Genomic DNA, 27,769 nt, shown 5'->3' on the forward strand with positions numbered 1-27,769 from the left:
TTTCTGTACAACATGAATTAAATATATTCTCTGTCTTTGCTCTGAGTCACAGGACATTCACAGTCAGTGGGGAAGGGGGTTAGGGAAAACCCAGGCTCTAAGGGGTTGGGATGGGCACGGGACCTGTGGAGAAAACATGGGCTTGACCTCCCCTTGGCCTTTGTCCTTCAAGTTCAGCCAAGTGTTGGGGAGACATGAGAGGAGTGCTGAGGAAAGGTGTCTTCTCCAGGGGATGCAGGATGGTGCTCTCAGTATCAGACCTGTTGCCATCACCTTTCTCCAGCTCAGGCTGTGATGCCAACACAACTTCCTCTCATGAACCCCTCTGTAAAGGCTGGTGCCAGGGTCAAGTGGGTAGGGCTAAGAAGGAGGCGGGGGATGGGGAAAAGGCTGCACGAGCCCTAAAGACCCAAGGCCACCCTGGTACCAGTGTCAGGGTGACCTGGCATATCTGAGTGCCAGCCTCAGGACCCTGAGACAGGGCTGACTTATCAGCCCTCAGGGATGATAACACCCGCAGGAGTGGTTAGGGAAGAAGAACATAGGTACTAGGTCAGAGCTCCAAGGACAGTGTACGTTCTACCACCTGCCAGTTTAAGGCAACCCTTTCCAGACTGGGGGATGGGCAGAGGGTAGCTGAGGTGGCAGGAGTACATCTGGGAGTACCAGACTACCTCCTGCTGCATGGGCAGCATGCTGACTTTTTAGCTTTGGTTCAAGCCAGAGGGTACAAGGGCTTCTGGCAAGGAGGGGACCATAGCATGGTGGAGATGGTGACAAGATGGGATACTACTTTTCCTGATACTCCAGGGATGTCTGACTTTGTGTAGGGTTAGCACACACATGGGCACAATTCCAGGGTGCCAGGTAAGGTGCCGTATCCCTTGTTCTTAGAGGGGAAGAAGGTGAAGCAAACATCCAAGGGATAAGAAAGGGGTCAGTCAAGCCGATGAGCCATCCAGGACCCCAACATTCTCCTGCACTTCAGCTGGGAAAGGGTCCTAGGTCCCTCCTTTCCCTTCCCTTCCTCTCAGGGAAGCAGCTCATGCCTCCATTCCACAAGGGTGACAAAGGGGTTGGTGTCCAGATAGAGGCCATCACAGAGGTGTGGCAAGCAAGGAAAGGAAGCAAGTGCTACCAACAGGGCTGCCAAGTGCTCCTCCAGACTAGCCACAGGCGTTCATTTTTCAGCCCTCTGATGGCCACATAGGCCCCATACTTCCTGAATTTGTGTTCCTCGTGGCCTCTCATCCCTTGAGCTGCAGCAGGGTGGGCACGGCTCAGAAGATGCTCTGCCGCCGGCTCTTCCCTCGCCCTGGAGAACGGAGATGGGGAACAGGAAGGAATAGAGGGATAGGACACTTGTCCTTCACAAGCTGTGATCCAAGGAGCAAAAGCATGTCTTTGCATTCAGGTATCATCTCTGTTGCTTGAGAGCTGCGTGAAATTGTGACTTAACCTCTAGGAGCCTCAGTAGAGGACAGGTATAGTACCAACATCACAGGGTGTTTTAAAAACTACTGAGACAATGGACGGGAATTACTGTCGGGTCCAAGGCTATTGGCTCTGCTGGGGACAAAATCATCTGGACTGTCCAGGAGCTCAAGGTCTTTACAGAGACTACATGAGGGATGGGACACACCCTTGCCAGGACCAACTGTAAAAGGCAGTGTTCACCTGGGTGGGGGTAGGTGAGAGAGGACCTTCCCATAAGGTGTATGTGGGAGTGTTGACTCCCCATCCCAAGGGCAAACCCCAGGCCCATCTCTTTCTCAACAGAAAGTCCCTACTGGGGAAGGGGTAGTCTGCTTGGCTGCTTCTAGCAAAGGGTTTAGGGAGGGCATGTGGTCCTTACCTGGGTGCTGGAAGCCCAGGCCACGATAGCCTGGGTCCTTTTGGAGCTGGATCTCCTTCAGGGAAAAGATGGAGGCAGCTGGGCAAGAGAAGAGGGCCAGTGAGACTTAGGTGGTGTCACTCTGCTCCTGTACCCACCATCCCCACTTCCACTAAATCCCTGGAGGTGAGGTGCCCTCCAGTCAAGACTCATCCAGGAAGAACACACACCTCAGACAGAATCTACCTCCTTAGCTCCAAATGAGAACTGTGAAGGGGAAGCCAAGTGTCCAAGACACCCCAGCAAGGCTGCAGCCTCTGCTATAGCCCCACCTATACCCTAACCCTTTTCCTGCTTCCGGCCGGCGCTGACCCCTTGGACACCTACTGTCTTCGAGCTGGTGTACACGTTCTCCCAGAGACTGGAAGTAGGGGTGATTTAGGGCTGCCTCCGCCGACATGCGACTCTTGGATTCGTACTGAAAGGCACAGGGTAGGCTCTTGGGTCCTGCTGGAGAACGTTCTAGAAAATGGGACTCCTGTGCTAAGTTAGATGGCCAAGGTGGGAGAAGGCCCCATCTGACCCAAACCAGGCATTCTCAGGCCTTAGGATACCAGGCTTCAGACACCAGAGCTTCCTGGGAGACTGACTGCATCTTGGGATGAGTATACTTGAGAGGGCCATGGCAATCATCACTCGAATTATCAGTGCTATTAGCAGACAGCACCATTAGCTGCCCTTTATCCTGTGCTTGCTCCCACGTAGACACTGTACCACCCCCATAAGCTTGGTGTACTCCAGCATCATCTAAAAAATGAACTGATATTCACTATACAGTTGAGAAAACTGAGCCTTCTGTCCCCAGAAAATGCCCAACCAGGCCCTGGGTGCCAAGCACAGAGACTAGTACCCCTCTTGGGCTTTGGAATCGCAGGCAGTATCTGTGCTACCGGCCTGGCTTGCTTTAGTTGTCGCTCCCTGGGTAGGATGGGAGGAAACTCACCAGGAGGAGGCTGGTCAGGAGGTTGATGCCTTCAGTATCCAACCTGCAAGGAGGAGGCGCTGGCACAGGCGCAGAAAGGGGCAGGCTAGGGACCCGAACCTCTGGGAGGGAGATCACAGTAGGGAGTGAGGGGTTCTGGCAAGGGAATACCTGGGAGCGTGGCTGAGCAGCGGCTGTGGCAGGTATTGGGGGAAGTTGTAGGCTCGAAACTCGGAGATGGATGTCACCCCCGGCCATGACTCTTCTGTAGGAGTCCCTACAGAAGACACGGGCCGCGTAAGAAGTATGAGTGAAGGGCTGAGGCAGATATAGAGAGTAGCTGGTCCCCAACCTGCCTAGGCCTCGGTGCTCCTGGTTGGACAGAGTTCTGGCGCCCCCTGACGGCGAGGTGGAGCGTACAGAAGAAAACTACTAACCCAGAAGCCGGAAGATGAGGTGTAACTCCTCCTTGACAGTAGAGCCTGGGAAGAGAGGCTTCCCGGTGGCCATCTCATAAAGGATGCAGCCCACGCCCCTGCGGAAGCAAGGGCGGTGGTGATTCCAGGGCGCATCCCCCACTACCTACCCCAAGGCTGTTATATGAGGGATCCAATGAGACGCTAACACAACCTGAGAGGTCACATCTGGGGCTTAAAGAGCTCCAGACTCCCACTCAGGACCCTCTTTGCGAGCTCTGGATCCTCTTAACTCTGCTAAGCAGGAAGAGATACTTACTCTCTCTGGGGAGCCTTGGGCTCAGCCAGACACTCATGCTGGCTTTAAAGTCGAGTTGGTTTTCATTTTACAGCAAATCATACATTTGTCAATTTTAACAACAAAATAGTATGTCCTTTCGAGGTGTTTTAGGGGAGGGGACTCATCTACCTTCTGGTAAGTCCCACTCCACCCCTGGGGAAGCATTTCAGAAGTATAGCATCAGAGGCGCCATAAGCTCGGAGGGAGAATTTGCTAACACACGGCAGCAGGGGCCAGTGGAGCTGTGAGCAAGGCCAGGCTCTCCCTGGACAGTATACAGATATGGATGGACAGCCTCTTTTACTCCTCTCTGCTGCACACTCACCACATGTCAATGGGGGTGGAGTACTCTGTGGATCCCAGCAGCACATCTGGGGGCCTGTACCAGAGGGTCACCACCTCATTGGAATAGGTCTTTGTAGGCACTGATTTGGCCCGGGCCAGGCCTAGGAACAGACATGTCACTGAACCTCTGCCGAAGGGTCCTGAAGGGTCAGGTGCTCAGATATCCTCTCCCCAGAATCCCTATGTCCTGAGGAGGCTATGCACCCAAGGGTCAGAGCCACCTGCCAACCCTTTCCCTAACCTTGGCACCAGCCTCACCAAAGTCAGCCAGCTTCAGCTCGCCCCTTTCATTGATGAGCAGGTTCTGAGGCTTCAGGTCCCGGTGCAGAATCTTACGGCGGTGGCAGTAGGCCAGGCCCCGGAGCAGCTGGAACATGAAAATCTGGCGAAGAGAACAGAAATGAGAAGCGTGGTGGGACTAGACCCCATGTGGGAGGCCCTGCGTCTCTTTCTCATGCTGGAGAGGAATGGGGGGGCGGAAGTCCCTAGGAGAGCTGCCTGCTTCTGTTGCCCACCCTGCAGGCCACCTGGGACCTGTACACCCCAGGGAACCACATATGGGGGCAGAGGCCAGGTATGGAGAGGGGAGGCTGTGAGTGCCAGGATGCTGGAGCAGTCTCTAGGTATGACAAGTAAGGGTCCCGTAGGAGGGAAGTATGTGCTTGGGTCTTAGTCACCAGAGCTGGTCATCTACCCTCCCGGCTTCCCGGAAGCCTCCTTTCACTCTGGCAGGTAACGCGCCTTGATGTTCAGAGCTAGAGGAGGCTCTGTACCCGTAGCTGGACAGAAGTGGACGGTTAAGTCTGTGTTCTTGGTTGGGGTTCTCAGAATGGCTTCTAGACTGGCAGAGTGGCCTCTCCCTCCTGCCTGCATTTGAAGCTCCAAGTAACCTCGGCAGCCAGTGCGCAAGAAGAGCATCCGGACACTGGGCTTTATGGCAGATGGCTGCCATGATGAGGTCCCTCCCCTATAGCCTCTCACCTTGACATTGTGCATGTTCATGAGGTTTCCACAGTGGTCTAGATACTGTTTCAGGTCACTGTCCTGGAACAGACAGACCAGTTCAGTCCTCTCCCTTGCCTGGCCAGTGGTCCAGACCCAGGCTGAAAGGAAGTCCTCTCCAGTCTGAGCCTGAGCCTGCTGGTGGCACAGGCCCTGGCTCTGAACCCTTGGCCCACTTCTGCATCAGAACTTAATTGGACAAACAAAGGCTGGAGTCCTTCCCTTGCCTCCCCCAACCCTCCCACTCCCTCCCTCCCTCTCTTCCCTACCCCACTTCACCCACCACAGGGGAAGAGGCTGCTAGCCCCAGTCCAGCTCACCAGGTACTCAAACACCAGGGTGAGGGATCGATCTGTGTGAATGAGGTCATGCAGGGTCACAATATTGGCATGTTTCAGGTCCTTCAGCAGAGACACTGGGGAGACAGGCCCACCTAGGTCCCCAGGCCCACCAATACCTCCTGCTATCCCTTCCTGGGGCCTGAAATGGCCCTCCACCCAGGCTCCCACCAGGTTCAGGTTGCTGAGGCCCCTCATCACAGATGCCCAGGGCGCAGACCCGGACATTATACCCTCTCGAATAGCAGTGCAGGGTGCTCCCTCCTCATGCTCCAGCCGGATCTCCTTCAGGGCCACAAGGTTTTCCGTCAGCTTGCTGCGCCCCTTGAAGACAGTGGCGTAGGTACCCTAGGACAGAGCAGACCTGGTCAGTCCCAAAGCATCCTGCTCATCCTTTCCTCCCAGCCCCACCCTTTATGTTTCTGCTTGGGCTAGGAGTCAAGCTGGGTGCCCTACTCCCTCTGTTCAAATTCTGTTTGCTCCAAAATTGGCTTTCTCTTGAAGTATCCCTATCAACCCCCTAGCTTGAACAGGCTGCTCATTCCTCTCTTCCCATTCTGCTGCTCCTCTTAAGATTATTTATAACACAGCCTTGCTCTTAGATCACGGTGATATGGCTCTTGAGAGATGACATTCTTCCCCTTCACAAACCCACACCCACCCCAGGCCACAAAGCCTGGCACAGTGCTTGCAGAGGCACTTTAATATCGCTTGCTTTGTGCCAGGCACTAGGAACTACACACAAGCTTCCTCTGGTACCCCACAGTCCCCCCAACCATAGAATAGTTTTTCATCCTTTGACAGAGAATGAAACTAAAGAGAGGTCAATGGGACGTGCTACAATCATGGAGCTAGCAAATGGAGGAATTAGGAATCAAATCTAGGCCATAACTACTTGAAAAGAGGGGGAAGAAAAGACTAGACTCTGAGCAGAGACCTCTGTCCTCAAGGCCTCATTCAAGATCAGGGAACTTAACAGCAGCTGCCGGAGGCTAGGCCAGGCTGCCTGGCAGGACAGTGTGACTCTTATGATTAGGAACCGTGACTGGCAGAACAGAGTCAAAACCACCCCACGTGCTGCCCAGAGAGCAACACTGGTCTCTTACCTCCCCCAGTTTGTCGAGCTTCACATATGTTTCCAGTTTCCCAAAGCCGATATCTGACTGGGAAGGAGACACGGGAGACTGTGAGATGCGAAGCCCAGGCAGAGCCTTCTAGTCCATGTTCCCTCCCGGTCTTTAGGAAATAAGACACCCCCAAAGAACAGAGAGGAACCAAGCCTATCAGCTCCAGTGAGGAGCATCAGACCCTTCTTTTTCTCCTCTCCCTTCATTCTTGTAAGAGTTGAGGGTCCCCTGGAAACAGAGCTCCTTCCTCCGTGAGTCGGAAATGAACATGCTGAGCTGCACTGCCCACCTCACTGTCTGCCTGTTGCCCACCTCACTGCCTGCCCATTGCCCACCTCATTCCCTGCCTGCTGCCCACCTCACTGCCTGCCCACTGCCCACCTCACTGTACCCACCTCACTGCCTGCCTGCTGCCAACCTCATTGCCTGCTGCCCACCTGCCTGTCTGCCTGCTGCTCACCTCACTGCCTGCCCCGCTGCCCACCTTCCTGCCTGCTTGGCTCACTTGCTCAGGTAACTGGTTCCTTCAGGGTGGGCCTGTCATTCTGCACTATGTGGGGGTCCACTTCAAGAGTCCACTTCTCTAGTCTCTCATTGGTTCATTTCTTCTAGCTCAGGATAGGAGGAATGTTAACTAGACTTCTGAGACCCAGCCACCAGAGAGGCTCCTAGAAACTGGTAGTTGGGACCTGGAAATATGTGACTGGGGAGAAGCAGCTGATGGGTCTTTTTGTTTGTTTCTTTGTTGTTGGCTTCTTGTTGTTTGTTTTATTAGGGAGGTGGTCTTTCATTTTTATTAAGCATTACATAACATTCGTGTGCTATATAACATTCGTGTGGCCTTCTACCAGGAATAGATGACCATAGCTAAGAGTTTTGGTTTGCTTATGTTTTTGGGAGGGCTAGGGGGTAGAATTTTAATTTTCTCATTAACTAGGAAAATGCTTTCTTAATCAGTGTTTTCCAAACCCCTGGATACATAGTTGTGATTGACTCCACAGTTGTGCCTATCTCTGTCCATCAAAACCTACGGGTAGGGAAGTCTGACCACTCTTTATCCCTTGCTCCCATTAGTGAATTTGTGGATGTACACAGCAGCTAATCTGGGGATGACTAAATACATGCCTACAATGGCAAGTCCAGGGAGAATCTTGAACCACATCTCTGTACAGTGAAACACAACCTGAACCCTATCTGGATCCTCCTGGGGTTTTGTTTTTGTTTGTTTGTTTGTTTGTCTGTCTGTCTGTTTGTTTGTTTTTGAGACAATCTTCTAGTATATTCTAGGTAGGCCTGGAACTATATAGCCCAGGCTGGCCTTGAATTCTTGGCATGCCTGTAACAGCCTCCCAAGGAATGCTGGGAGTACAGACATGAGTCATAACACTGTTTTATCGGCCTTAACCTGGGAGCCCCGCTCCCAGGGGACTTGGGGGCTATTTAGCCCCATACCCAGGTGTGTCATTGACTTTGAAAGACCATTTATTGGAATCCATGGAGGCCAGCAGGTGGCGCTAGAGGCATAGGAATCTTTCTGGAAACTACTTTAGACTTCAGCTAGAATGAGCAAGGGCAGCAGTGCTCTACACATACTGGTTGGTGTCTCACACTCAGCAAAGTCTGACCCTCCTTGGACTCACCAGGGAGGCACGGCGGGACATGCGGGTGAGTGGCTTAGGCAGCCCTGGGCTCTCCAGCTGCAGCTTCTGCAGGAATTCCTGGGGCAAGCGGATATCCATGGGTAGAGAGAGCCTCTTGTTGAGGTCCTGAGGAAGCAGATGGGATGGGAAAAACTCCATGTTGGCCCCAGAAGGCCTTTGTCTCTCATTCTGGATCTACGGTCCATATAGGGTAGGGCCAAGCCACAGGTCATGATCTCAGGCTCACAGCTACCTGAAGGGTAGACGATTACCATGTGACTTTTAGAAGGTTCCTTTACCTCTCTGGGCCACTGTAGCACTCACTTTAGAACATGAATGTCATGCTTTTACAGACAATGTAATTTTGTAAGCACATTTTTTTTTCTATACCTGGCACAGTCAAGTTGTCTGTGAACAAGAATCAGGAATGTTCTAGCACTTGATATATATTCTCTCTGAAACCCTACAATGAGCAGCTCCAATTTGAGCCCTGAGTGGGAGGCTCTACAGGAATCACCCTGCTATGGATAATGCTGTGGACACGTCTGACCATGGAGCCTGGAAGGGGCACCCTCACCTCCATGGAGAAGCGGCGCTGGCTCTGCCGTTGCTGATACTGCATGCCAGGGGACAGCTGCCCAGGCTCATCCTGGCCATCTGTGGGGGAGAACATGCTTGGTTATAGTGCACAAAACTGAGTGGCATGTCTGGGTGGGACAGATGTCAGTCCCTACCTCCCACTCCACAGTTGACAGCCCAGGGCTCCTGGGCCCTTCTCCCTAATGGAATGGACAGCTAGTCAGCAGGGGTCACAGGGAGTCTGGGTGGGAAGGAGCTAGGTGGGCCTGACCCTCACCCTCATTCCTCTGGGTGTGGAGCTGGTTGAACTGCTCGGTTAACTCAGCCAAGGATTCCTCAATGGTCTCTGGGCGGGGCACAGACAGGGAAAGCCTTCGCTTGAAGTTCTTCATCTTGTTCATGATCAGCAAGGGCCCTTGATAGGTCCTGGGACAGAGAGGAGACAATCAGATGATGTGACCACTCCATGGTATTAACCATGGGAGCTAGGCTCAGCCCATGGCACGCTTAGGTCATCCTGACCAGAGCCTCAGCTCCAGGATAGCAGGATCGCACTCTGTTCCTTCCTCCAGTGAGTCAGCTAGCTACCTTCTTTCTGCGAATCTTCCCTCCCCTGATGCCACAGCATTCCTGGGTGTAGCAGCTACAGGTTAGCAAGAGGCCACTCCAGACATTCAGCTTTCAGCTGGGGTGGAGGTGGGGTGATCTGGAGATCTCTAGGGAGCAGGATTCCAGAACTAGATGGGCCTCTGCTAGCAGGACATCTGCTCTTTTAGAAAGAGCCTAATTGGGGGGTGGCCACCAGCCACTTGTCAACAGGTTTCAAACTCCATGGTACCTGAGTTACCAGCACTCCCCTCTGTGGCTCATCCCAGACCCTTAGGAAGGAGATCAAGGGAGAACAAGCACACATCTCAGCCCTACCTCTGCTCCAGCTGCAGTGTACAAGCCAGGAACAGCGTGGGAAACACAGCCAGCCCAGGAAAAGGGAAGCCTGAGCTCCTGGCCTCTCCCTTGCCTTAGTCCTTTGAGCAGGCCTGGGTGCCCTGGGCTGAGGACACAGTGGGGTGGGGTGGGAGCTGCCCTCTTCTATTGCCCTCTAGGTGCCGGCCTCCGGGTGGCACCACAAATGTTACAGCTGCTTTCCACAGGTGGGTGCTTCGTTCCCACCCTCTCTCCCTCCTCTATCTCTATTTTGAGTCTCACTGTTTATCTCTGCCTGGCCTAGAAGTCATTCTATAAATCAGGCTGGCTTAGAACTTACAAGAGATACTCCTGCCTCAGCCTCCCGAGTGCTGTAATTAAAGGATTGTGCCACCATGTTTTCCCCATAGTCCTCACCCTCCACGGGCTTCATAAGCACTCATTCACAGCCACATCCCCACCCCGCTGGGCCCTCCACTGTCGTTACCTGCAGTGGGGCTACAGAGACCACACCCTGTCTACATAATCCCCTTAGGTACCCATCCTGGCCAGAAAGGCATCAGGAGGACCAACCCTGTTTGGGAGGGGCCATGTGCATCCTTCCCCGGGCCTACTTATAACCCACTTCTGGAAGATGCTCAGGCCTGTGGCTGGCTAGTACCCAGTTGCCAAGGCAACCAGGCCCCTCCTGAATCCTCCTGGTTTAAAGGATTATGGGTCAGTAACATGTTTGCTTTGCTTAATGATCATATCCTCCGTCCTCCGTGAGCTTGGAAAAGGTCTGCTCCTTGGAGCTCTATGCTCCTAGCTGCCCCTACCACAGCTGAGCTGGGCCCTCAGGCTCTCCTGACTCCGGCCTGTGCTTTTCCAAGCAGAAGGCTCTGGTCTATGCTGCCAGCTGAGCCCTCCTCTGCTGAGGAGCTTGCAGTTCAAGTCAGTTCAGCCTGACATACCTAGGGTGGAGCGCATGGTATTGGATACTGGGTGACAGTAACTAAGCAAGATCCCCACTCCCAAGGAGCTCCCAGAAGACAACCACCCTGCTACATGCCCTTGTGTATGGCATCTAGTTGAAAGGACCCACAGAGGCTCTGTGAGAGTAACAGGACAGATGGGTCCAGTGACAGGAAGACTTGTCACATCCTGTCTGCTAACTCTCATTCCCAGCAAGAGTGGAGGGCAGCAGTCACTCTGTGTGCATGTTCATTGCTGTCCAGGAGTGCCGAATGCTGGAGTGACCAGAAACATCAGAAAAAATTCAAACTGCCAGCTTCTGGAACTGGGTTCTGGGGAACTACTTGGGATTGAATCCGGGGCCTTGCAAGTGGTAGGCAAGGGAAATGCTGCCTCCAAATTATATATATATGTCACATGTATGCAGGTGCCCCTGGGGGCCAGAAGAGGGAGTTGGATTCTCTGGAGTTGAAATTACAGGGCATTTGTGAGGTGTCTGAAATGGGTTCTGGGACCTGAACTCAGGCCCTCTGGAAGTGCATGCAGCAAGTCATGGTTCTAGCTCGTTCTTCTTTTGCAATAGGTATTTCAATGTAGCCCTGGCTAGCTTCGAAGTTCCAGTCCTCCTGCCTCAGTCTTTCTAGGATTACAGGCCTGTCCCTTCAAGACAGGAAGAAGATATATTTTTAAAACAAAGTCTCCAATAATCGGCAAGTGGAGATATGGTTGCCAACATCTGGGGTTCAGGTGAGGGCTGACTGTCAGACCATCCTTCCTAACTGCCCTATGGGCCAGAAGGGGAGCCCTCGAAGCTCAGAGGATGCAGGAAGGAGACAGACCCAGTGGCAGGAGCCACATAGGAGACCTTCTCTGACTGGGGAACACATGTCTACATGTCTCAAGCTCTAGGCGCAAGCCAAGGGGAACAAGGTACTCACGTCCGTGAGCACCACCGCAGCTTTCCGAGGGGACATAGGGCACATTCTAGGAACGCAAGGGACACACGCACTTGGCTGCTCATAGTTCCAGCTCTACTAGGAGGGGACCAGCCCCGTGTTTAGAACACAGCTTTCTCATAAGACCATGCTACAGTGTGGGTTTATGGAATGGTGTGATGGGCAGCTGGCTCAGGGACCCCTCAGGAGCTGCCATGATTTACACCCTGGCTTTTTGTTCAGGGTGGATAATTTCTTCAAGACAAGGACCGAGCCAAAATCCCATCTGCTCTAGGGATCAGTTAGGGGCAAAGAGCCAGTATCTGGCCTAGGATGGCATGAAGGGAGGAACAGAGAGGAAACACTAGAAATGCAGACTGGAACCCAGGTTCTAGGCTCAAGGCTTGACCTGAGCAGTCTGTGTGGGGCTACTGCGTAGCAAGAGTGACCAGATGTTCTCTCTGCTAGAAAAGTGGCCAAGAGGAAATGGTTGTCACTACAGCATGAGGAATGGAGGTTGGACGTAAGGATAGACTTCCTGATGGGACATGAGAGCAGGCAGCAGAAATAGTGACCAGAGCAGAGAGTGGCTATGTCTCTCTGCTAGGGACAATTAGGGCATTGAACCCAATAGGGTCTTGGGTGTGACAGGGCAGTCGGGGCAGTGAATGGTTTGTTGTTCCCCAGCTCAAGACACAAGATGCTCTGTCACTCTTGCCTTGGGAGAATCAGCTCCTCAGAGTTGGGGGCTGAGGGGGAAGGGTGACAGGAAAAGGGCCTGTCACCTTGGTGCTGTCTGCCTGTCATCCCCAACTAGGGACAGAAAGGCCCAGTGTGACCCAGCTTGAGGCCCCCGCCCAGGGCCAGGCACAGTGTGGCCTTTGTCCCCAGACCAAAGAGCCATCTGGGTCTGTCCCGTGCAACTGGTGCCAGGGGAAGAGAAGTGTGGAGTAGGGGTGCCACCCAGTAGGGTGGCATGGGGGAGATCACAGCAGAGGCCCCTCTAGAGCTGTGGGCTGAGTGGGCAGACCCTATCTAGCCCACCTCCTACCTCCTACTCAGGTAAAGCCTCCTGGTCTCTTAGGCACACTACAGCTGCCAGCACTTCCTGTTGGTGCCAGAGATAAGGCTGTCACAGGGGAAGGGAGGAGGAGCCAGAGGGATAGAGAGGCCTTGCTAGGCCACTGTATACCATGAGAACAAAAGAAAGGCCAGACTCTGAGGCCAGAGGGGAGCCAGTGAGGAAGGGAATGGTATTTATAGAGAGCTTTAGTCAGTACCCACAGACTGCAAGAAGGGATGAACCTACTCAAATGGAGGCAGAAGTTTCCAAGTTGTCGAGTGCATGATGATGACCACATCACCTCTCCCTTCTAGCTGAGGTCCTTCCCCATACTGTCCCCTTGCTGAAACCTAGGTTGCAAAACCTCAATCAACAGTCAGGTAAGCATTCTACCACTGAGCCACACGTCAGCCTTGTACCTTCTCCTGGGTAAGATGTGCAGCCATTAAATAGGTAGGGTGGTGATGGCAACAAGTGCAATAAAGGAGGAGAATCCAGTGGGACGAGGGCTAGCTGAAGAGGTCTAAGTTTAAACAGGGTGATCAGAAAGAGCTCCCTGAGGCTGCAGAGATGGCTCAGCATTAAGAACATTGGTTGCTCTTCCAGAGGACCTGGGTTCAATTTCCAGCACCCATGTGCCAGCTCACAACTGTCTTTAACTCCAGTTCTAAGGGATCTGGCACCCTCACACAGACGTACATGCTGGCAAAAACATGGATGCACATAAAATAAAAAATAAATTATTAAAAAGAAAGAGCTCCCTAAGAAAGTGGAACCAACCTCAGAAGTTCAGAGCAGAGTATGACGGGAGCAGATGGGGACGGGGGCACAGACCTGAGTGCTCAATTTTTGAGTAGTATTAGAGGGGGGGGTCATGCTGGGATCTCAGTGTAGGGGAGGGTGTGAGCAGACGAGTGGCAAGATCCCACTGATGCCTGGACTCCCTCTGGCTGCCATGTTAATAACAGACTGTATGTGGGCAAGTATCCCTGTCAGGCAGCTCCAGCAGAGACTCAAGTGAGAACTGGTAGTCTAGGCCAGGCATGGCGGCAGTGGAGGAGGGAAGTAGTGGCTGGGAGGGTGAGAAAGCAGTCAAGGACATGTGGCTGAGCAGTCAGAAGCATGGAAGTCCCTGGCAGGTATAGGAGTCTTGGGAACTTAGTTTTGGGTGGAAACACCAGAGGTTAGATGGAGTGGGTGAGTGCTGATATCAGATGACTTCTGAGTGGAGAGTCTGAGTGGCTCTGCATCATTCATGGAACATGGTGCAACTCACAGCGACTCAGTGCTGCTGCTTCAGCACAGCCCCGTCCACTGCCTCTCCCCACTGGCCCAGCCGCTGGGACAACCTGGCAGGCATTGGGGGCAGGCAGCTCAGTAAACTGGAAGAGAGAGAAAACTAGGGAGACAGGTCTTGCCTTAGACAGCTCTGCAGGTCACACAGAGCAGGGCCAGATGGGACAGGTCTTATGCACCTCTTTTTTTTAAAGATTTATTTATTATGTATATAACATTCTGCCTGCACATGTGTCTGCATGCCAGAAGAGGACACCAGATCTCATTCTAGATGGCTATGAGACACCATGTGGTTGCTGAGAATTGAACTCAGGACCTCTGGAAGTACAACCAATGCTCTTAACCTCTAAGCCATCTCTCCAGTCCTTAAGTCCCTCTTAGAAGGAAGCAAGTGTCACACAGCAGCTCAGGCCAGCTGCAGGAACCCATGGTCTAAGTGTAGGGTACATTTAACCTATTATCCTTCGATGTCAGGTATCTTTTATCTGTGTCCTGAGCTTGGCACCATGGCCTGGAGAACATGGAGGCTGAGGTGGTTGGCAGAACACACAGGGCTCTAGGTAGAAGCTGAGAGCAGGGTGGGAATCACTTTTTAACTTCAGAGGCCAGCCCTGAGAATCCTCTCTGTAAACTCCTTCCAGGCACTCTGGGGCCTCCTACCTGAACATCAGTGCAATTACTCAGCCTGTCAGGATATCTAGGCCTTCCTGACTGACCTTCCATCTCAACTGCCATGCTCCATAAGGCTCTACACTTAGCAGGCTTTGTGCAGTGCTTTCAGTACCTTGAGGGTTCAGTTTTGTCAACCCTGATACCCTCTACTTCCCCATCTTGTCCCTAGCTCAGGCACTTAGCCACTGTGTTCCTTGGGGGAATTTCAAAGAACTAGAGGCAATGGCTGACCAAGTTTGCAGACGTCATAAGCAGGGCCTCAGACACATTCACCTTCAAGGAAGGCTGTACTTTAGGGAGCTGGCAGATCTCATTGCCTCTGCCCGCCACTTGACCCTGCTGGAGAATGGGGCACAGGGAAGCTGGCTGCCCTTGCTGCCTGGGGCAATGGCAGCAGCCAGAACCCTCCTCACTGACACCGTGTCCAAGCTGAATGAGAAAGGCTGTAGGCCTGGGGCCTTCAGGATGGCCAGAACTGAGGAGGACAGACAGGCTTGTGGTCACCCTGCCAAGGAACAGATGCTGTGGACAATGACTGAACTCAGAGAACATTCCTACAGATTCTGGAATGCAGGAAGCAGAAGAAGGCTTTCTGGGGCCAAGCTGGGCAAAACCTACAGGAAGCCAGGTCAGCAGGCCACGTGTTGGGCTCTGGGCCCTGTAGCATCATCTGTTTTGTTTTGGTGCTAGATGTAGCTCAGTGGCCAAGTATACAGCATTTCATTCTGATCAGAAAGATCTTATGGTGACAGACACATGCATGAGCCCTACTAACCAAGTTCGCCATCTGTGTCAAAGAACATACATATACTGGCAGTGCAACCTGGACGGCACCTTAAGTCTTAGTCTTGCCTGTAAGTAGAGGTAATGCTCCAAGGTGATGGGCACCTTTGCTCAACCTCACTATGCTTCTAACATGATGCCCTAACATGCTGAAAATCCCTCAAGTGAGCTCAGCCCTTACAGGAAATACAAACTCCAGGGTCCAGTGTACAGGCCTCTGGTTTCTGGATCCCTTGTCTCCTCTTCCTCCTTTTTTTCTTTCAGAGTCTCTCTATGCAGTCCTGGAGCTCACTATATAGGCCAGGCTGGCCTTGAACTCACAAGAGCTCCTCCTGCCTCTGTCTCCTGAGTGTTGGGATCAAAGCTGTGTGCTACCCTCTTGTCTTTTGAGAGTCATCTCTCAGCCCTTCAATCAGCTATTCAGTTGATTGAACTTGCCACACTCACACGCCATTGATCTGCACACAGAGCCTTCTGGAATGTCCTTCCTCATTTTTCCCCTTGATGCCACCCACGGGGGAAGCTTTATATGAGCACACCTCCTTCCTCCAGGTAAAATGAGAGGCTCTCTCCCGCCGCACATACTCGGAGCCAGACCTGACATCCTTCAGGACAAAGAACAGGACCTAACTTTTTGTGTTTACCTATTGCCTTATATACACACAGCAGTGCCCAGACTCGGCAACTCCTCAGGAAAAATAAACAAGTGGCCAAGGAACCCACTGAGCCATCCACTCACAGAGGCTTGAAGCGTCTTTCTTCTTAGATATACACAAACATTAGACTCCTCAAGGACAAAGACAATACTGTGGTCAACTCTGAGCTCCAGTACACTCTACCACAGGTAGTCAAGGGCTGGTACCCTTCCTACATCTTTCAGGCAACCAGAAACCTGTGCATATACCCAGAGGAAGGAAAATCTGAGGAGAGCTACCTCACTGCAGCCTTACTCTCAACGCCCATGAAAAATGACAGCCAAGCACCCAGGACACATGAATGGTTTTTTTATTGGGAACGCTATAAGAAGGAAACCTTGCCATTTATGCCATGAATAAACCAAGTGGATATGATCATGGCCAGAGCACTAAGTCAGGCACAGAGACAAACAGAAAGCTGCTCTCACAGAACCAAACAACAGAATGGTGGATGCCAGAGGCTGGGAGAGGGATAACAGGAGAAAGGAGAGCCAGTAGAACAGAGTTGGATCGGGATGAGTAGATCCTGCTTTTGTGCATTGGATGGAGACTAGAACTAGCTGTGAGAAACTCTGCAAAGCATTCCCACAGTAAATGATAAAACCCAGATTCCATCATTATTTCTGTATATGTGTACGTATACATATAACAAAACATCACATTGTGTCCTCAAAATATGCCCAATTCATATTACCCAATTAAAAAGAAATCTGTATATATATTTTAAAACAATCTAAATTTGGAGCTGGAGATGTGGCTCATCGGTTAAGATTACTGGCTGCTCTTCCAGAGGACCCAGGTTCAGTTTCCAGCACTGCTATAGCAGCTCACACATGTATGTAACTCCAGTCCCAGGGCTCTATATATCTCTGAATATCTCACACAGATATACAGGCAGGCAAAACACCAAGGAATATAAAATAAAAATAAAATATCTAAATTCTACAACCTTATCTGGGGTTTTCTTAAATCCTGAAAGAATCCTGAAAGCTGTCTCCCTGACTTCCACATGCAGACTGTGCCACCACCGTCACAACAAACAGCAGAAATATAGGACAAGTTCAGTCCCCTTCAGCTTCCTGTGGTAGCCTGTCACATCTCACATTTTTGTATCCATGCCTAACTTTAGAACTGAAGGGGCCTTTAAATACTAGTGTCTCAGGGGACCTCAGAGTTCCAACTAACAGGGAGTGTGTGTATAAGGGGAATTTCCTGACTTCTTTTAACCAGAGTCCTACCAGCCTGGCCCACACTAACCCCTAGCCACATTCTGCCGGGTCACTCTTCCAGTCTCCTTGTTCCCATCGGAGTGGCTGGTCTGAAACAATAGTGTGTCACTCCCACTGACTCCATGAGGCTCTCCTGGCTAGCCCAGGCTTTGGGTAATTACATTATCCTCTCTTCTCCTTGCATTCCACATGGCCTATCCTCCACACTGGCCAGGGTGACCACCCTGACCTAGGGCCATTTCCCACTCCTCCATGCCTCTTCTAGAGACCCTCTGGGCAGCCCTGGCTCTTCCACTGTTCTCTAAATATCCCTGTCAGCATCACTCACCAGCCAGGGCATGGCCCCTTGAGGGCTCCCTTCTGCTCACCGGGTTCACAAGCACATGCTCAGCTCCAGGCCCTCTCCTGTCCTTTGCCTCTGCTGCTTGGTCTCAATAACTACTCAGCTGCCTGGGTCTCCTTCACATCTTCCCCCTCACAACTTCCCTTCCCCACATCTAGTGAACTCACTTCTTCACCTGTCCTTAAATGGCAGCACACTCCTTAGTTCCCTCTTTGGCCCTTTGCTCTTCCCCTCAACAACAGATTTCCTGGGTGATTTCATCCTCTCCTGGGGTAGAAACCACAACCCGCGTGCTGATGACTCTCAGACTCTCCAAACCCTGGGCCTCCGGTACGCAGGACCAGCTATGTACCAGGAACCTCTGGCCGAATATCTCCCATGAGTCTAGTTAGAGAGGTATTTTCAAGTGAAAAGGGCAGCAGTGTACAACCTGGGGACGGTGCATGTCAGGGTACAGAAACATCACCCCGGCGTGTACATGTAAACATCATCACAGCAGATGGAAATCAAGCAATTGGTCAAAATGGCAACGGTGGTCAGCTGGGCTCTACAGTTGTGAGTGGTTTTCATTTCTTCTCATCTGTGCCTTCTAACATTTCCATAATGAACACTTACTGCTTACCTTGTAAGAAAGCAGCAATATCTCTTTGTAAATAAAAAGTATTTTTAGCTTGAGATTCCAGAATGATTTAGTGCAAGGCTTAGAGAACAGCATGATTACTTTGAGCAAGGGTCAGCAAGGTTTTCCCGTAAGAAAAAGCCACTATCCCCAGGCCTATGGGTTATGTTCTCTTCGGCAGCCGTGTAATGCCACCCTAGTGAAGGAAGGAGTATACTGTGCTCTAGGAAACTTTTACTTAAAGACACTAAGATCTCAATTTTATAAATTTAAGTGCCATAAAATATTATTCTCTTCTTTGGAGAAGAATATTTTTTCCCCAACCACTTAAAAAATATATATAAAAGCTACTCTTAGGCCTGGAGTGGCAGTGCATACCTCTAATGCTAGTACTCATGAATGAGAGATAGGAGGATTACCACAAGTTTGAGGCAAATCTAGTCTACATAGCAAGTTCCCAGAGAGCCAGGGCTACATAACAAGATGCTGTCTTGAGAAGCCAAAGCAGGCCTGGAGATATAGTTCAGTGGGTAGAGTTCTTGCCCTAGTGTGCATAAGGCTTTGGGTTCAATCCCAGTACTGCAGAAACTGTAAATGGTGACACATGCCAAGAGAAAGGAGGATTAGAATTTCGAGGTTGCCCTGGGCTATATTGTGAGTTAGAGGCCAGCATTCGGATACATAAGACCCTGACTCAAAACAAACAAACAAACCATTCTTTGTTCATAGACCATTCAAAATCAGGCAAGATTTGAAAGGAGCCATAGCTCACAGCTCCTGCCCTTGAGTATCTGTGTAGCATTTCTTTGGTAATACTTTTCTCCTCCTACCTGACTTGAGGGTGAGGCCTTGAGTTTCCTTGCCCTTCTGAGTCTGGGCTGGGTGCCCAAACAGACTTCAGTGGGGCAAAGCCTCTGAGCTATGAAATTTGGAAGGTTGCAAGGCTAAGAGTCTCCTGGAACCCCACAACACAGCTTACCCACAAAAGATGAAGGCATAAGACAGCAGGCTTGATGGGGTTTAGAAATCCCTGGTCTGGGGCTGGAGAGATGGCTCAGTAGTTAAGAGTACTGGTTGCTCTTTCAGAGGTCCTGAGTTCAATTCCTACCAACCACATGGTAGCTCACAACCATCTGTAATGAGATCTGAGTTCTTCTGGGTGTGTGTGAAAACAGATTACTCACATGCATAAAAATAAATAAATATTTTTTAAAAGGAAATCCCTTCTATTTAGCAAGGCAAAAGATAAGACTAAGAAAGAAACTTATCTGCCCAAGACTCCTCAGAGTGGCAGGCAGAGCTGAAACTAGAAGTGAGCTCATGATACAGAGGGTACCAGATACTGGGTACCAGAGGGTCCCCCTCTGGCTGCCTTGTTTGTCGATGAGGCCTCATGAGGGAATCAGCTCAGAATGCAGCACCCCACATAAACTCAACAGTTAGATCAGAAAAAGGCTCTGTGACCTCCTGGCTGGCCATACCTAGGCTGGAGACCCTGTCCTCCAGCCACATGCCTGCTTCCAGGCAGTGAATCTCACCAGCACATAGAAGGGATGGCTATGTCCCCTAGGTCTAGATACCCTGCAACAGTTTTCTTTGCTGGGTGGCTGGTACCAGAGGAAAGAAGCCTTGGTTCCCCAGACAGAAGAGGGAGTGGTTTAAAGTGTATAGGCAGAAATCATTCTGGAGCTTTCTCAGAAAATCTTGTGATAATAAGAGAGCAGGTGTTCAAAGTGAGGCAAGGAATACTCTAAGAGAATCCTCCTCCTACCTCGAGGACTGAGTCCTGAGATCCTGCCTTTAGCAAAGATTCAAGGGCAGGTCTAGCAACTCCATGCACCATCACTCCTCCATAATGACATCAGGTCAGGCAAGAGGCGAAGGCATTTGCAAGACATGACCTCACTGCAACCCTCAAAACCACACGAACCATTTTAAAGTTGGTAGGCTGAAGCTCATGGGGAGCTGGGGCAGGATTATGCACTGAGCTTGGGCCTCTACCAGCGGCCAAGAAAAGACATGTGCTTATAAATAGTGAAGGAGAAAAATAAATCAATTCTTTTGGACCACTCTTTCTACTTCACCTGTTTCATGGGAAAGAGAGAAGACATAAGTTCAAATCCCCAGCATCTATAGAAAAGCCAGGCACAACTGTGCAGCCTTGTTAACCTCATCATTAGGTGGCAGAAACAGGGAAATCCAAAGACAGGGAAAAGGCTGCGCTCCAGCCTCAGCAAAAGACTCTGTCTCAAGAAAAGAAAAGTGGTTTTTGTTTGTTTGTTTTGTTTTTGTTTTTAGTGAAGCATGATAGAGAAGACATCTGATGATATCAATCTCTGGCTTAAATACACATACTTTAAAAAAAAAAAAAAAGGAAGAAGGGTCAGCTGGCCATGGGAACCTTCATCTATAGTCACAGCATTTGGGAGGTAGAGGCAAGTGGAATTCTGTAAGTTCAAAGCCAGCCTGATCTACATTTTGAGTTTGAGGGCAGCCAGGGCTATGTAGAGAGACCCTGCATCAAAAGGGGGCAGAGTATATTCAGCATGTGCCTACCCAGGAAAATGGTATGTATCACCACAGTCCCTTTCAAAATTTGGGCCAATGTCTTTCATGGCAGAGTCCTGACTTATCAGGGTCCTGCTTTGTGAGCCTTTTCAGTTCAGAGCCAAACCTAGACTTGCCTCCTGACCCTACCTCCTCAGCAGACAGGGCCTTGGGAACATCAGAAGCACATGGCTCCTGCAGCCAGATCAGGCTGAAATGCATTCACATCTTCCCTCCTTCCCCCTGATGCTATACCACAGGCTGGTTCTTGCCAGGCTTGGCCACCAGACCTATAGTAATCCTGGGCCTCTGGCCACCAGAGAGCTGTGTGTTTGTGTGTATGTATGTATGTGTGTGTGTGTGCACGTGAGCATATGCAGTTGTAGGAGCAGTGCTAACCTTGGTATGTTCCTACCCTCTGAGATGGGAAAGTGCCTGCTCAGCAGCAAATGCCTAGAGAGTGAAGGTGAAGGGTCCAGGGATGAAGAGGGAAAGGGTTAACTGGGGGACGCACAACGCTGGGGAAGAAATGTGACTTACTCCCGAAGGAGTGAGGCTAAGCAGGTAGGTCTGGAACTCAGCCAGCCAGTCCCTCATGGATAGCAGAGCAGAACAGTAACTGCAAATAATTAAGTAGCAGGAAAGGGTCCTCTCATCCCAAGGGCAGGGTCCTGCCAAAGCGCTAGAGTCCTGCAGCTCCTAACCCATTGGTACCTGAAAGGTGAACCTAGCAGACTGATGGTCCCTCCTGCCATGTTTCCATTCAGCTTCCCCATTCTCTTTCCACCCAAAGACAAAACTTCTAGCTAAGGCCTTGGCTTAATGGGGTTTCACTGTCTTCCATCCCAGAGTTAGTCCCACAGCATCCCTGAGACATTGCCTTCCCCAACCAATCCTGCCTTACCACCCCACAATTACCTCAGCTTCCATGTGTTATACAATAACAGCCCTCCCTATCAGAAGCTGCTCCTCTCCACACAGAACACTGAAGAAGTTCAGGATTTTGCTGAGAGCCACAGAATCAACAGGAGTAGGATGTGGATTCAAGTTAATGGTCAAGGTTTGGCTATTCTTCCTCCCTCCAGGTTCCAAACTCAGTTAGGAAAGTAAAGGAATCGGAGGGGGAGGGGAGAAAGAGGAGGGGGAGAAGGGAAGGCTAGAGCAAGGCAGGAATCAAAAGACCCAAGGCAGGCTCTTCCTTACAAAGTGAGGCCTCTTCCTCCCTCCTCCCGGGAGCAGGATGGATTTGCCAGCAGAGAACACATGGCTGTAGAGACACACGGCCCCATTCCCTCTGGATCCCAGGGCAGGGATCCCCTCCCTGCACAATCCCAGACTAAGAATTTACTTGTTTCCCAGATATTTGTCCCTCTTGTAAATCCTGGTTCGGCCTGGAACAGGACTGGGAAGCCTGATTACATGGGAGAACTAGCCCCATCCTTCCTTCCTGAGATGGCACAGGGCTTGAGAGCAAGCTTGGGGTCAGATAGAAGTAGACTGGGTCACACCTTGACATCACCTTGGGAACATTCATCCCAGCGTCTGTTCCCTGGCTAGTGAAATGGTGATGCTAACACGCATGGAATATCATGACATTATTATGACACCTTGGTCGGCGCATAGCAAGGATTGAAGACAGAGCCTGGCTGGGGCAAAGGGAACCTCTCTCTAGCCCACAGCCACAGCTGACTGCTGGTCACATCCCAGAAGATATATCTAGGCCCAAGGCATGATAAAGACAAGAGTTCTTAGGATGCAAGGATTTGGCTTCCCAGGCCCCCACCCCACCTCACTATGTACTGTGTGTCTATGCTGAATCTCATCTGAAGTAGTGGGAGTCAGCAGGTAGTGTTTGTGAATCACAGGGCACAGGCCACAACCCACAGCTGGATAAGCTGGGGAAGGGTGCTGACAGCCGAGCTGGGATGGGAAAGAGAGGCTGCGACAGCAGCCAGCCCAAGCTCGGAAGGTTCTGAGGACTACCTCTCACCCACAGTTCTACCCACTGGGCCTAGAGGAGTGTTGACCCCTCAGTGCAGAAAAACAACCACAAGGCCTGCAGATGCCAGGGGCCTGTCCCCCAACAGGGTGGAACAGGGCCACTGAACAACCTTGTTTTCAGAGTCCTATTTGTGTCTTCCAAACACAGCAGTCAGACCATGCCTTCTGAGACCACGCCACCAACCCTTCTTTTCCACACCCTATCAGCCACTGTCCACAGCTGATGAAGAGAGGAGGATCATTGCTTCTCTGGACATTCCCCAAGAGAGAAGAGATACATTCCCTAGCGACCCTATTCACCACAGAGCCAACGCTGGGACTGCCACCTGTCCTCAGTTTTCCCCAGGTCTCTGGCCTACCAATGGCCTGTGGAGCTGGAAAGTTCACTAAAGCCCAGCAAGCCCTTCGAGGTAGCAATGTGGCCCTACACTTCTGAGTCCCTTCGTTATTATCCGGACTCCTGACCCTTGTCCTTCCCATAAGGAAGGCACTTAACGTCTGGCTTGTGCCTGGGTGGGAACTTTTGCTTTTGTAGGGTTCCATGGAGCCCGGGGCCAAAGGGAGTCTCCGACCGACCGTCCCCGCGGGGCACGCGTTCTGCCTCAGCACCTGGAACTTGGGAGTGGCTTTCCCAGGGCATCCTTCACCACCCCCACCACCCCACCCAAAACACAAGCGCACCGGTCGATTGTCCGTCGCCTATGGCAGCTCGGGAATTTTGCCCAAATGTCTCCCTCCAGCGCAAAGGCACACGGCCCCTTTAAGGGCCGCCGGCTTACCTTTGCTCAGCTTGCCCGGCACGGTGCCCCTCTCCGGTCGCCGCCTGGACTCTGCTCGTGTCCCGGTCGTGGCGAGCAGGCTCTCACCCGCCGCGGCCGCCCTACCAGGCTTGGGTGCCCTGCCCCGCGCCCAGCGCCCCGCCGGGGTCCCTACTTGGGACCCTGGCTCTTCCCGACTCTGGAAAGGTGAGCAGTTGCCCCCAAAGAAGCGGCAACCTGAGCTGCGGGAGGAGGGAGAAGGGAGGGGTGCTGGAAGGTGGGTAAGAGGAGGAGGAAGGCAAAAGCCCGGGCCCCAGCCAGAGTTTTTCACGTGTACAAGTTGACTCCGCCCTTGTCCAAACTGGCCCTGCCCACAGCCGCTGCCAATCCCCTGCTCTCCCTCTGTCCCGGTGGCCACCCCTTTCTCCCACTCTGGGAACTAGGGCCGGTGCTTCTTCCTGTTCCCTGCATAAGCGGGCCCAGAGCACAGGGGGAGGTCCTATGGTCTGGACCACACTGGGACAGGTCTCTGAATGTCCCTACCCAACCTACTGAGTGCCACTTCGAGCCCCCAGCGCCTAGCACCTAAGAGCTAATATGCAAGCACAGGGCATAGGGCTTGGCTAGTCTTCTCATTTCTCTTCTGGAGTGTGGGATTGCCAGTTACCTGATAATATCTCCCTGAACCCCTTCCCCCAACTCTGCCTCTCCATAGCCTGGAGGGAGAGTTCCTTCCCACACAGCACCCCACTTTCATTGTGAAGAGGATCTCTGTCCTTTTAGCCAACTGAGTCATCTAAGAAGCTTTCCAGATTGCTAATGCTAATTCAGTTTTCATTTCACCCAAGGGGAAACCGAGTCTCACGAAGTAGACTGAAGAGGCCCAAAATCCTGCAAGGTATCAATAGGGAGTCAGGTTTAGAACCCAGGTCAATCATCATTCCACCCACACTATCTAACTTCAGGGGTCAACCCTCCTCCCCCGCAGGGGTGCTGCTCTTGTGGAGGACCCAGGTTCAATTCCCAGCACCCACATGACTGCTCAAAACTACCTGCAACTCCTTTTCTGGGGGATCTGATACCTCCTCTGGCTCCATGACACCAAGAACATATCTGGTACATACACATTGATGCAGGCAAAACACACACACACATAAGCTAAAAATAGATAATTTTTTTAAAGCACACAACAAAAAGCTGGGGTGGGTTGAAGGACAGTGTTCTTATGAAGGGCCCTTCTAGCCTTTTATCCTGTGCTCAGCAGGGATTACATCAAGGAGGCACTTGTCCTCTGTCCTGCTAGCAGACATGGCTTCTACAACCTGGGTGCCCTTGAAAAGGGTGCTTTGAATCAAACTCTTGTCTTGGGAATGTGATGTTGGGAAGAAGACAGTTTTCTTCTGAAAGATACAGGCTTGAGGTAACAACCATATGAGTGTGACCTATTGGTGGTTGACATCCCACAAAGGGCCTTCCCACTCTTGCTGCCTTCTCTCCCAGGGCATATAGATTTTTTTTTTTTTCAGGGCATGAGCGCTTTATAAAGCCGTGGCTGCTACAAACTGAAGTGCTGCAAAGAGTGCCTTACAGCCAGAGCCTCTGGATTTGGGGCAGAGGATACCTGTCCTGTTCAATGAGTGAATAACACCTGGGGTTAGGGCATGGTGGCACAGGCCTGGAAACCCAGCACACAGGAGGAAAAGGCCAAAGGATCAGGTCAAGATCAACCTGGTCTCCTAAGTGAGTTCCAGGCCAGCCAAGGCTACATAGTGAGACAGCTCTCAAGAAGAAGAGAAGGGAGAGGGGGTAGGAGAAGGAGAGGTAGAGTCAGGGGGATGGAGACAACGACAAAGACAGGGAGCAGAGAGGCTATGTCAAGGTGAGGGAGAGTTGGAGGGCTGGACTATGGCTATGTAGAGGATTGGCGAGGATGGGGCCAAAGGGTAGTGTTTCAGAGAGCCAGGGGGTAAGGTCAAAAGGTCTCAACAGTTTCTGAACACCTTCTGCATGTCAAGCAGTAACCAGGCTTCTAAGCACAGAAAGATAAATAAAACCCAGACCCTACCCTCCAGGAGCTTGTGGGGAAGGAAAGCAAAGAGGATGTTCAAATTTGCTTTCCGTTGCTTTAATGAATACCCAAGACAACCAGCTTATGAAGAGAACATGGAAAAAAAAGAGAGACAACATGAATTTGGAGGTTCCAGTCTATGAAGAAATGACTGTTGCTTTTGAAGCTATGTCATGGTTGGGAACTGGCAGAAGATTGAAGGCACTCATCTCAGGGCTTGAAAGTCAGAAAGAAGAGGATAGGACTGAGGTCCCACTATTCCCTTGGGGCTACCCAGCAGGCCCTAACTCTTAAGGGTTTTGCCACCTGCAGTGTGGCCACAGGATAGCAGCTGAGCCTTCAGAACACGGCCCATTGTGACACTACTGCAGTGCAGAGGTCAGTGCCTGGGTGGCCCAGGGACAGTCCCTGTGCTCTGTCTGAGCAGAGAGTACTGGAAGAGAACCAGGATGACATGGAGCAGCATGGAGCAGCGTGGAGCATCTCACCTTAGGACGCTCTCTCCAGTAGCTGAGTGGAAGGTTGCTGGAGGGGGCAAAGCCAGAGATGGGAATCCACCCCAGTCAGAGGTCAATCCTAGTGAAGAGTGATGCAGTCTTGGACAGCCCCAGCAGCAGAGAGAGGAGGGACCTGATTTGAGAGATGGTTAGAACATTCAAAGAATTCTGTGTTTGTACCACCAGAAAAAAAGAGAACAAAGAGCGCCAAGGTTGGGAGGAACAGTGTACGAGGCTGGACAGGGCCTTGAGGCTTTGTAAGTGTGTCTTCCTACCCAGAACTCTCTGCTATTACTGTGTGATCTTCAGCAAGTGATCTTGCCTTTCTGAGCTAATTTTGCAGCCTACAGGACAAAGACACTAATGTCAATCTCTTGTGGCTGTAGTGCATATCAGAGATAATATATACTAAAGGCCTAGCCCAGGGCTTGGCTCACAAGGACTCAATAAGCAGTGGAGATAATTACCATCATTTGTCCACCCAACAAACATTTACAAAGCTCTTGCTGTATGCCACTGATCCTGGAACCTTGGGCTCAGCCCCTGTTCTCATTTAGCTTTCTGTCCACGGGGGACTCAGGGTGGGGGAGGTGTACAGAGGAACTGTCACATGTCAAGACAACATTGGCTGGGGCAGAGGACAGAAGCCTTATTCTGCCCCAGCACAACTTCACAGAGGCCAGAGGACTGTGTAAACAATATAAGGGCAGCTATCTGGCCCAAGACTATCAAATCACTCCATCTCCATCATGATGTTGCATACAGAATTCTGAACTCACTCCATTTTAAAGGCAGTGTTTTAGAGAGACTGATGGGGGCAATCCCAGCTCCTCAGGAGGCCAAGGCATAAGGGTGGAAAGTTCACAGCATGTCTGGTCTACATATGGAGTCCACATCGGGGTATCTAAATAATACAAAGGGCTAGAGGTGTAACTCAGTGGCAGAGTGCTTGCATAACAGGCACAATGACCTAGGTTCAATTCCCAGTACCAATAATAAGTGGTATATATTTAAATAGAGGCATTGTCTTAGCTGTGTGTGGTGGCACACTTGTAATCCCAATGGGAGGGAAGCTGAGGCAAGAGGAAAATGAGCTGGAGGCTTTTTAGTGAGCCTGAACTACTTAGTGAGATCTTGTTTAAAAAAAAAAAAACACACACACACACACACACACAAAACAAAACAAAACAAAACCTACATAAACGCATCAATGGCTGCAGATGGGTATCTATGTGGAGCCCAGAGAATGGCACACAGAGCCTTGACAGTCCCAGAAAAAGGCATGTAAGGTAAATGGGAAGAAGGGTCAGCTAAGCAAGAGTGATGGTCTGATGCAGGCAGGGCTCCAGCTGGGTCATGAGTAAGCAGTGGGCACTTGATGCCCATTCGGGCATATGAAGTGGTATGTGAAGCTTGAGGTATCGTTTTTCTGCTCCACATCTGTGTACTTTCAAAGCTATCCTTCCAAACTCTTTGGTATCCCCAACTCAACCATGCCTATTTTCTTGCACATATCTCTCCAAACAACTCAGTAGTTGCAATACTATCTGGGGCCTCCTGCTAAGACGGGACGTCCATTCTGCTACCCTCTGATCAAGACCTCTGTGTGACCTTGGCCTGTTCTAGCTCTGACTTGTTTTCTGTCTGTACAGGGAACAGTAACAGCCCCTCTCTCACGGTGCTGCTGTGAGTTCTGAGATGTAAATCTGGCGCCTATCAATGCTCCTTCCCTTCCCTGCAGCCCATTTACCCCTCTCCTTGCAGAAGATCAAGCAAAAGGCT

General features: G+C 51.2%; 2 protein-coding genes across 4 annotated transcripts; both read right to left on the reverse strand.

The window, feature by feature from the left end:
* Cdk18 (cyclin dependent kinase 18) lies at positions 1-23,760 on the reverse strand. Of its 3 annotated transcripts, XM_021636398.2 has the most exons (16): positions 23,444-23,758; positions 8,881-9,029; positions 8,602-8,681; positions 8,025-8,150; positions 6,364-6,420; positions 5,491-5,605; positions 5,240-5,334; positions 4,899-4,961; positions 4,176-4,299; positions 3,898-4,018; positions 3,254-3,351; positions 2,988-3,093; positions 2,838-2,880; positions 2,222-2,312; positions 1,856-1,933; positions 1-1,315 (listed from the first exon to the last, which is right to left on the reverse strand). In XM_021636398.2, the coding sequence occupies exons 2-16, from the start codon at positions 9,002-9,004 to the stop codon at positions 1,281-1,283; spliced, it is 1,356 nt and encodes a 451-aa protein (XP_021492073.1). In that variant the 5' UTR covers positions 9,005-9,029; positions 23,444-23,758; the 3' UTR covers positions 1-1,280. The 3 variants fall into 3 exon arrangements, 1 of the variants encoding a protein (XP_021492073.1); XR_009584547.1 differs by lacking the exon at positions 1-1,315 and having other exon boundaries at positions 1,887-1,933; positions 2,838-2,896; positions 23,444-23,760; XR_002476389.2 differs by lacking the exons at positions 1-1,315; positions 2,838-2,880 and having other exon boundaries at positions 1,850-1,933; positions 23,444-23,759.
* LOC110548267 (NADH dehydrogenase [ubiquinone] 1 alpha subcomplex subunit 1-like) lies at positions 7,255-7,546 on the reverse strand. Its single transcript, XM_060365041.1, is given in 1 exon segment — positions 7,255-7,546. A coding segment is annotated over 1 exon segment (213 nt). The 3' UTR covers positions 7,255-7,333.
* Positions 23,761-27,769: the final 4,009 nt, after the last annotated feature.

The sequence above is a fragment of the Meriones unguiculatus genome, chromosome 11 (assembly GCF_030254825.1).
Source record: "Meriones unguiculatus strain TT.TT164.6M chromosome 11, Bangor_MerUng_6.1, whole genome shotgun sequence".
Lineage (NCBI taxonomy): Eukaryota > Metazoa > Chordata > Mammalia > Rodentia > Muridae > Meriones > Meriones unguiculatus.

Excerpts from the sequence above, each read along its gene's own strand:
- Cdk18 (XM_021636398.2), bottom strand. The coding sequence starts at position 9,004 with ATGAACAAGATGAAGAACTTCAAGCGAAGGCTTTCCCTGTCTGTGCCC. Across the intron at positions 5,606-6,363 it reads AGCTCGACAAACTGGGGGAG|GGTACCTACGCCACTGTCTT; the intron begins GTAAGAGACCAG and ends GCTCTGTCCTAG. Across the intron at positions 3,352-3,897 it reads TCCACCCCCATTGACATGTG|GGGCGTGGGCTGCATCCTTT; the intron begins GTGAGTGTGCAG and ends TTGCTTCCGCAG.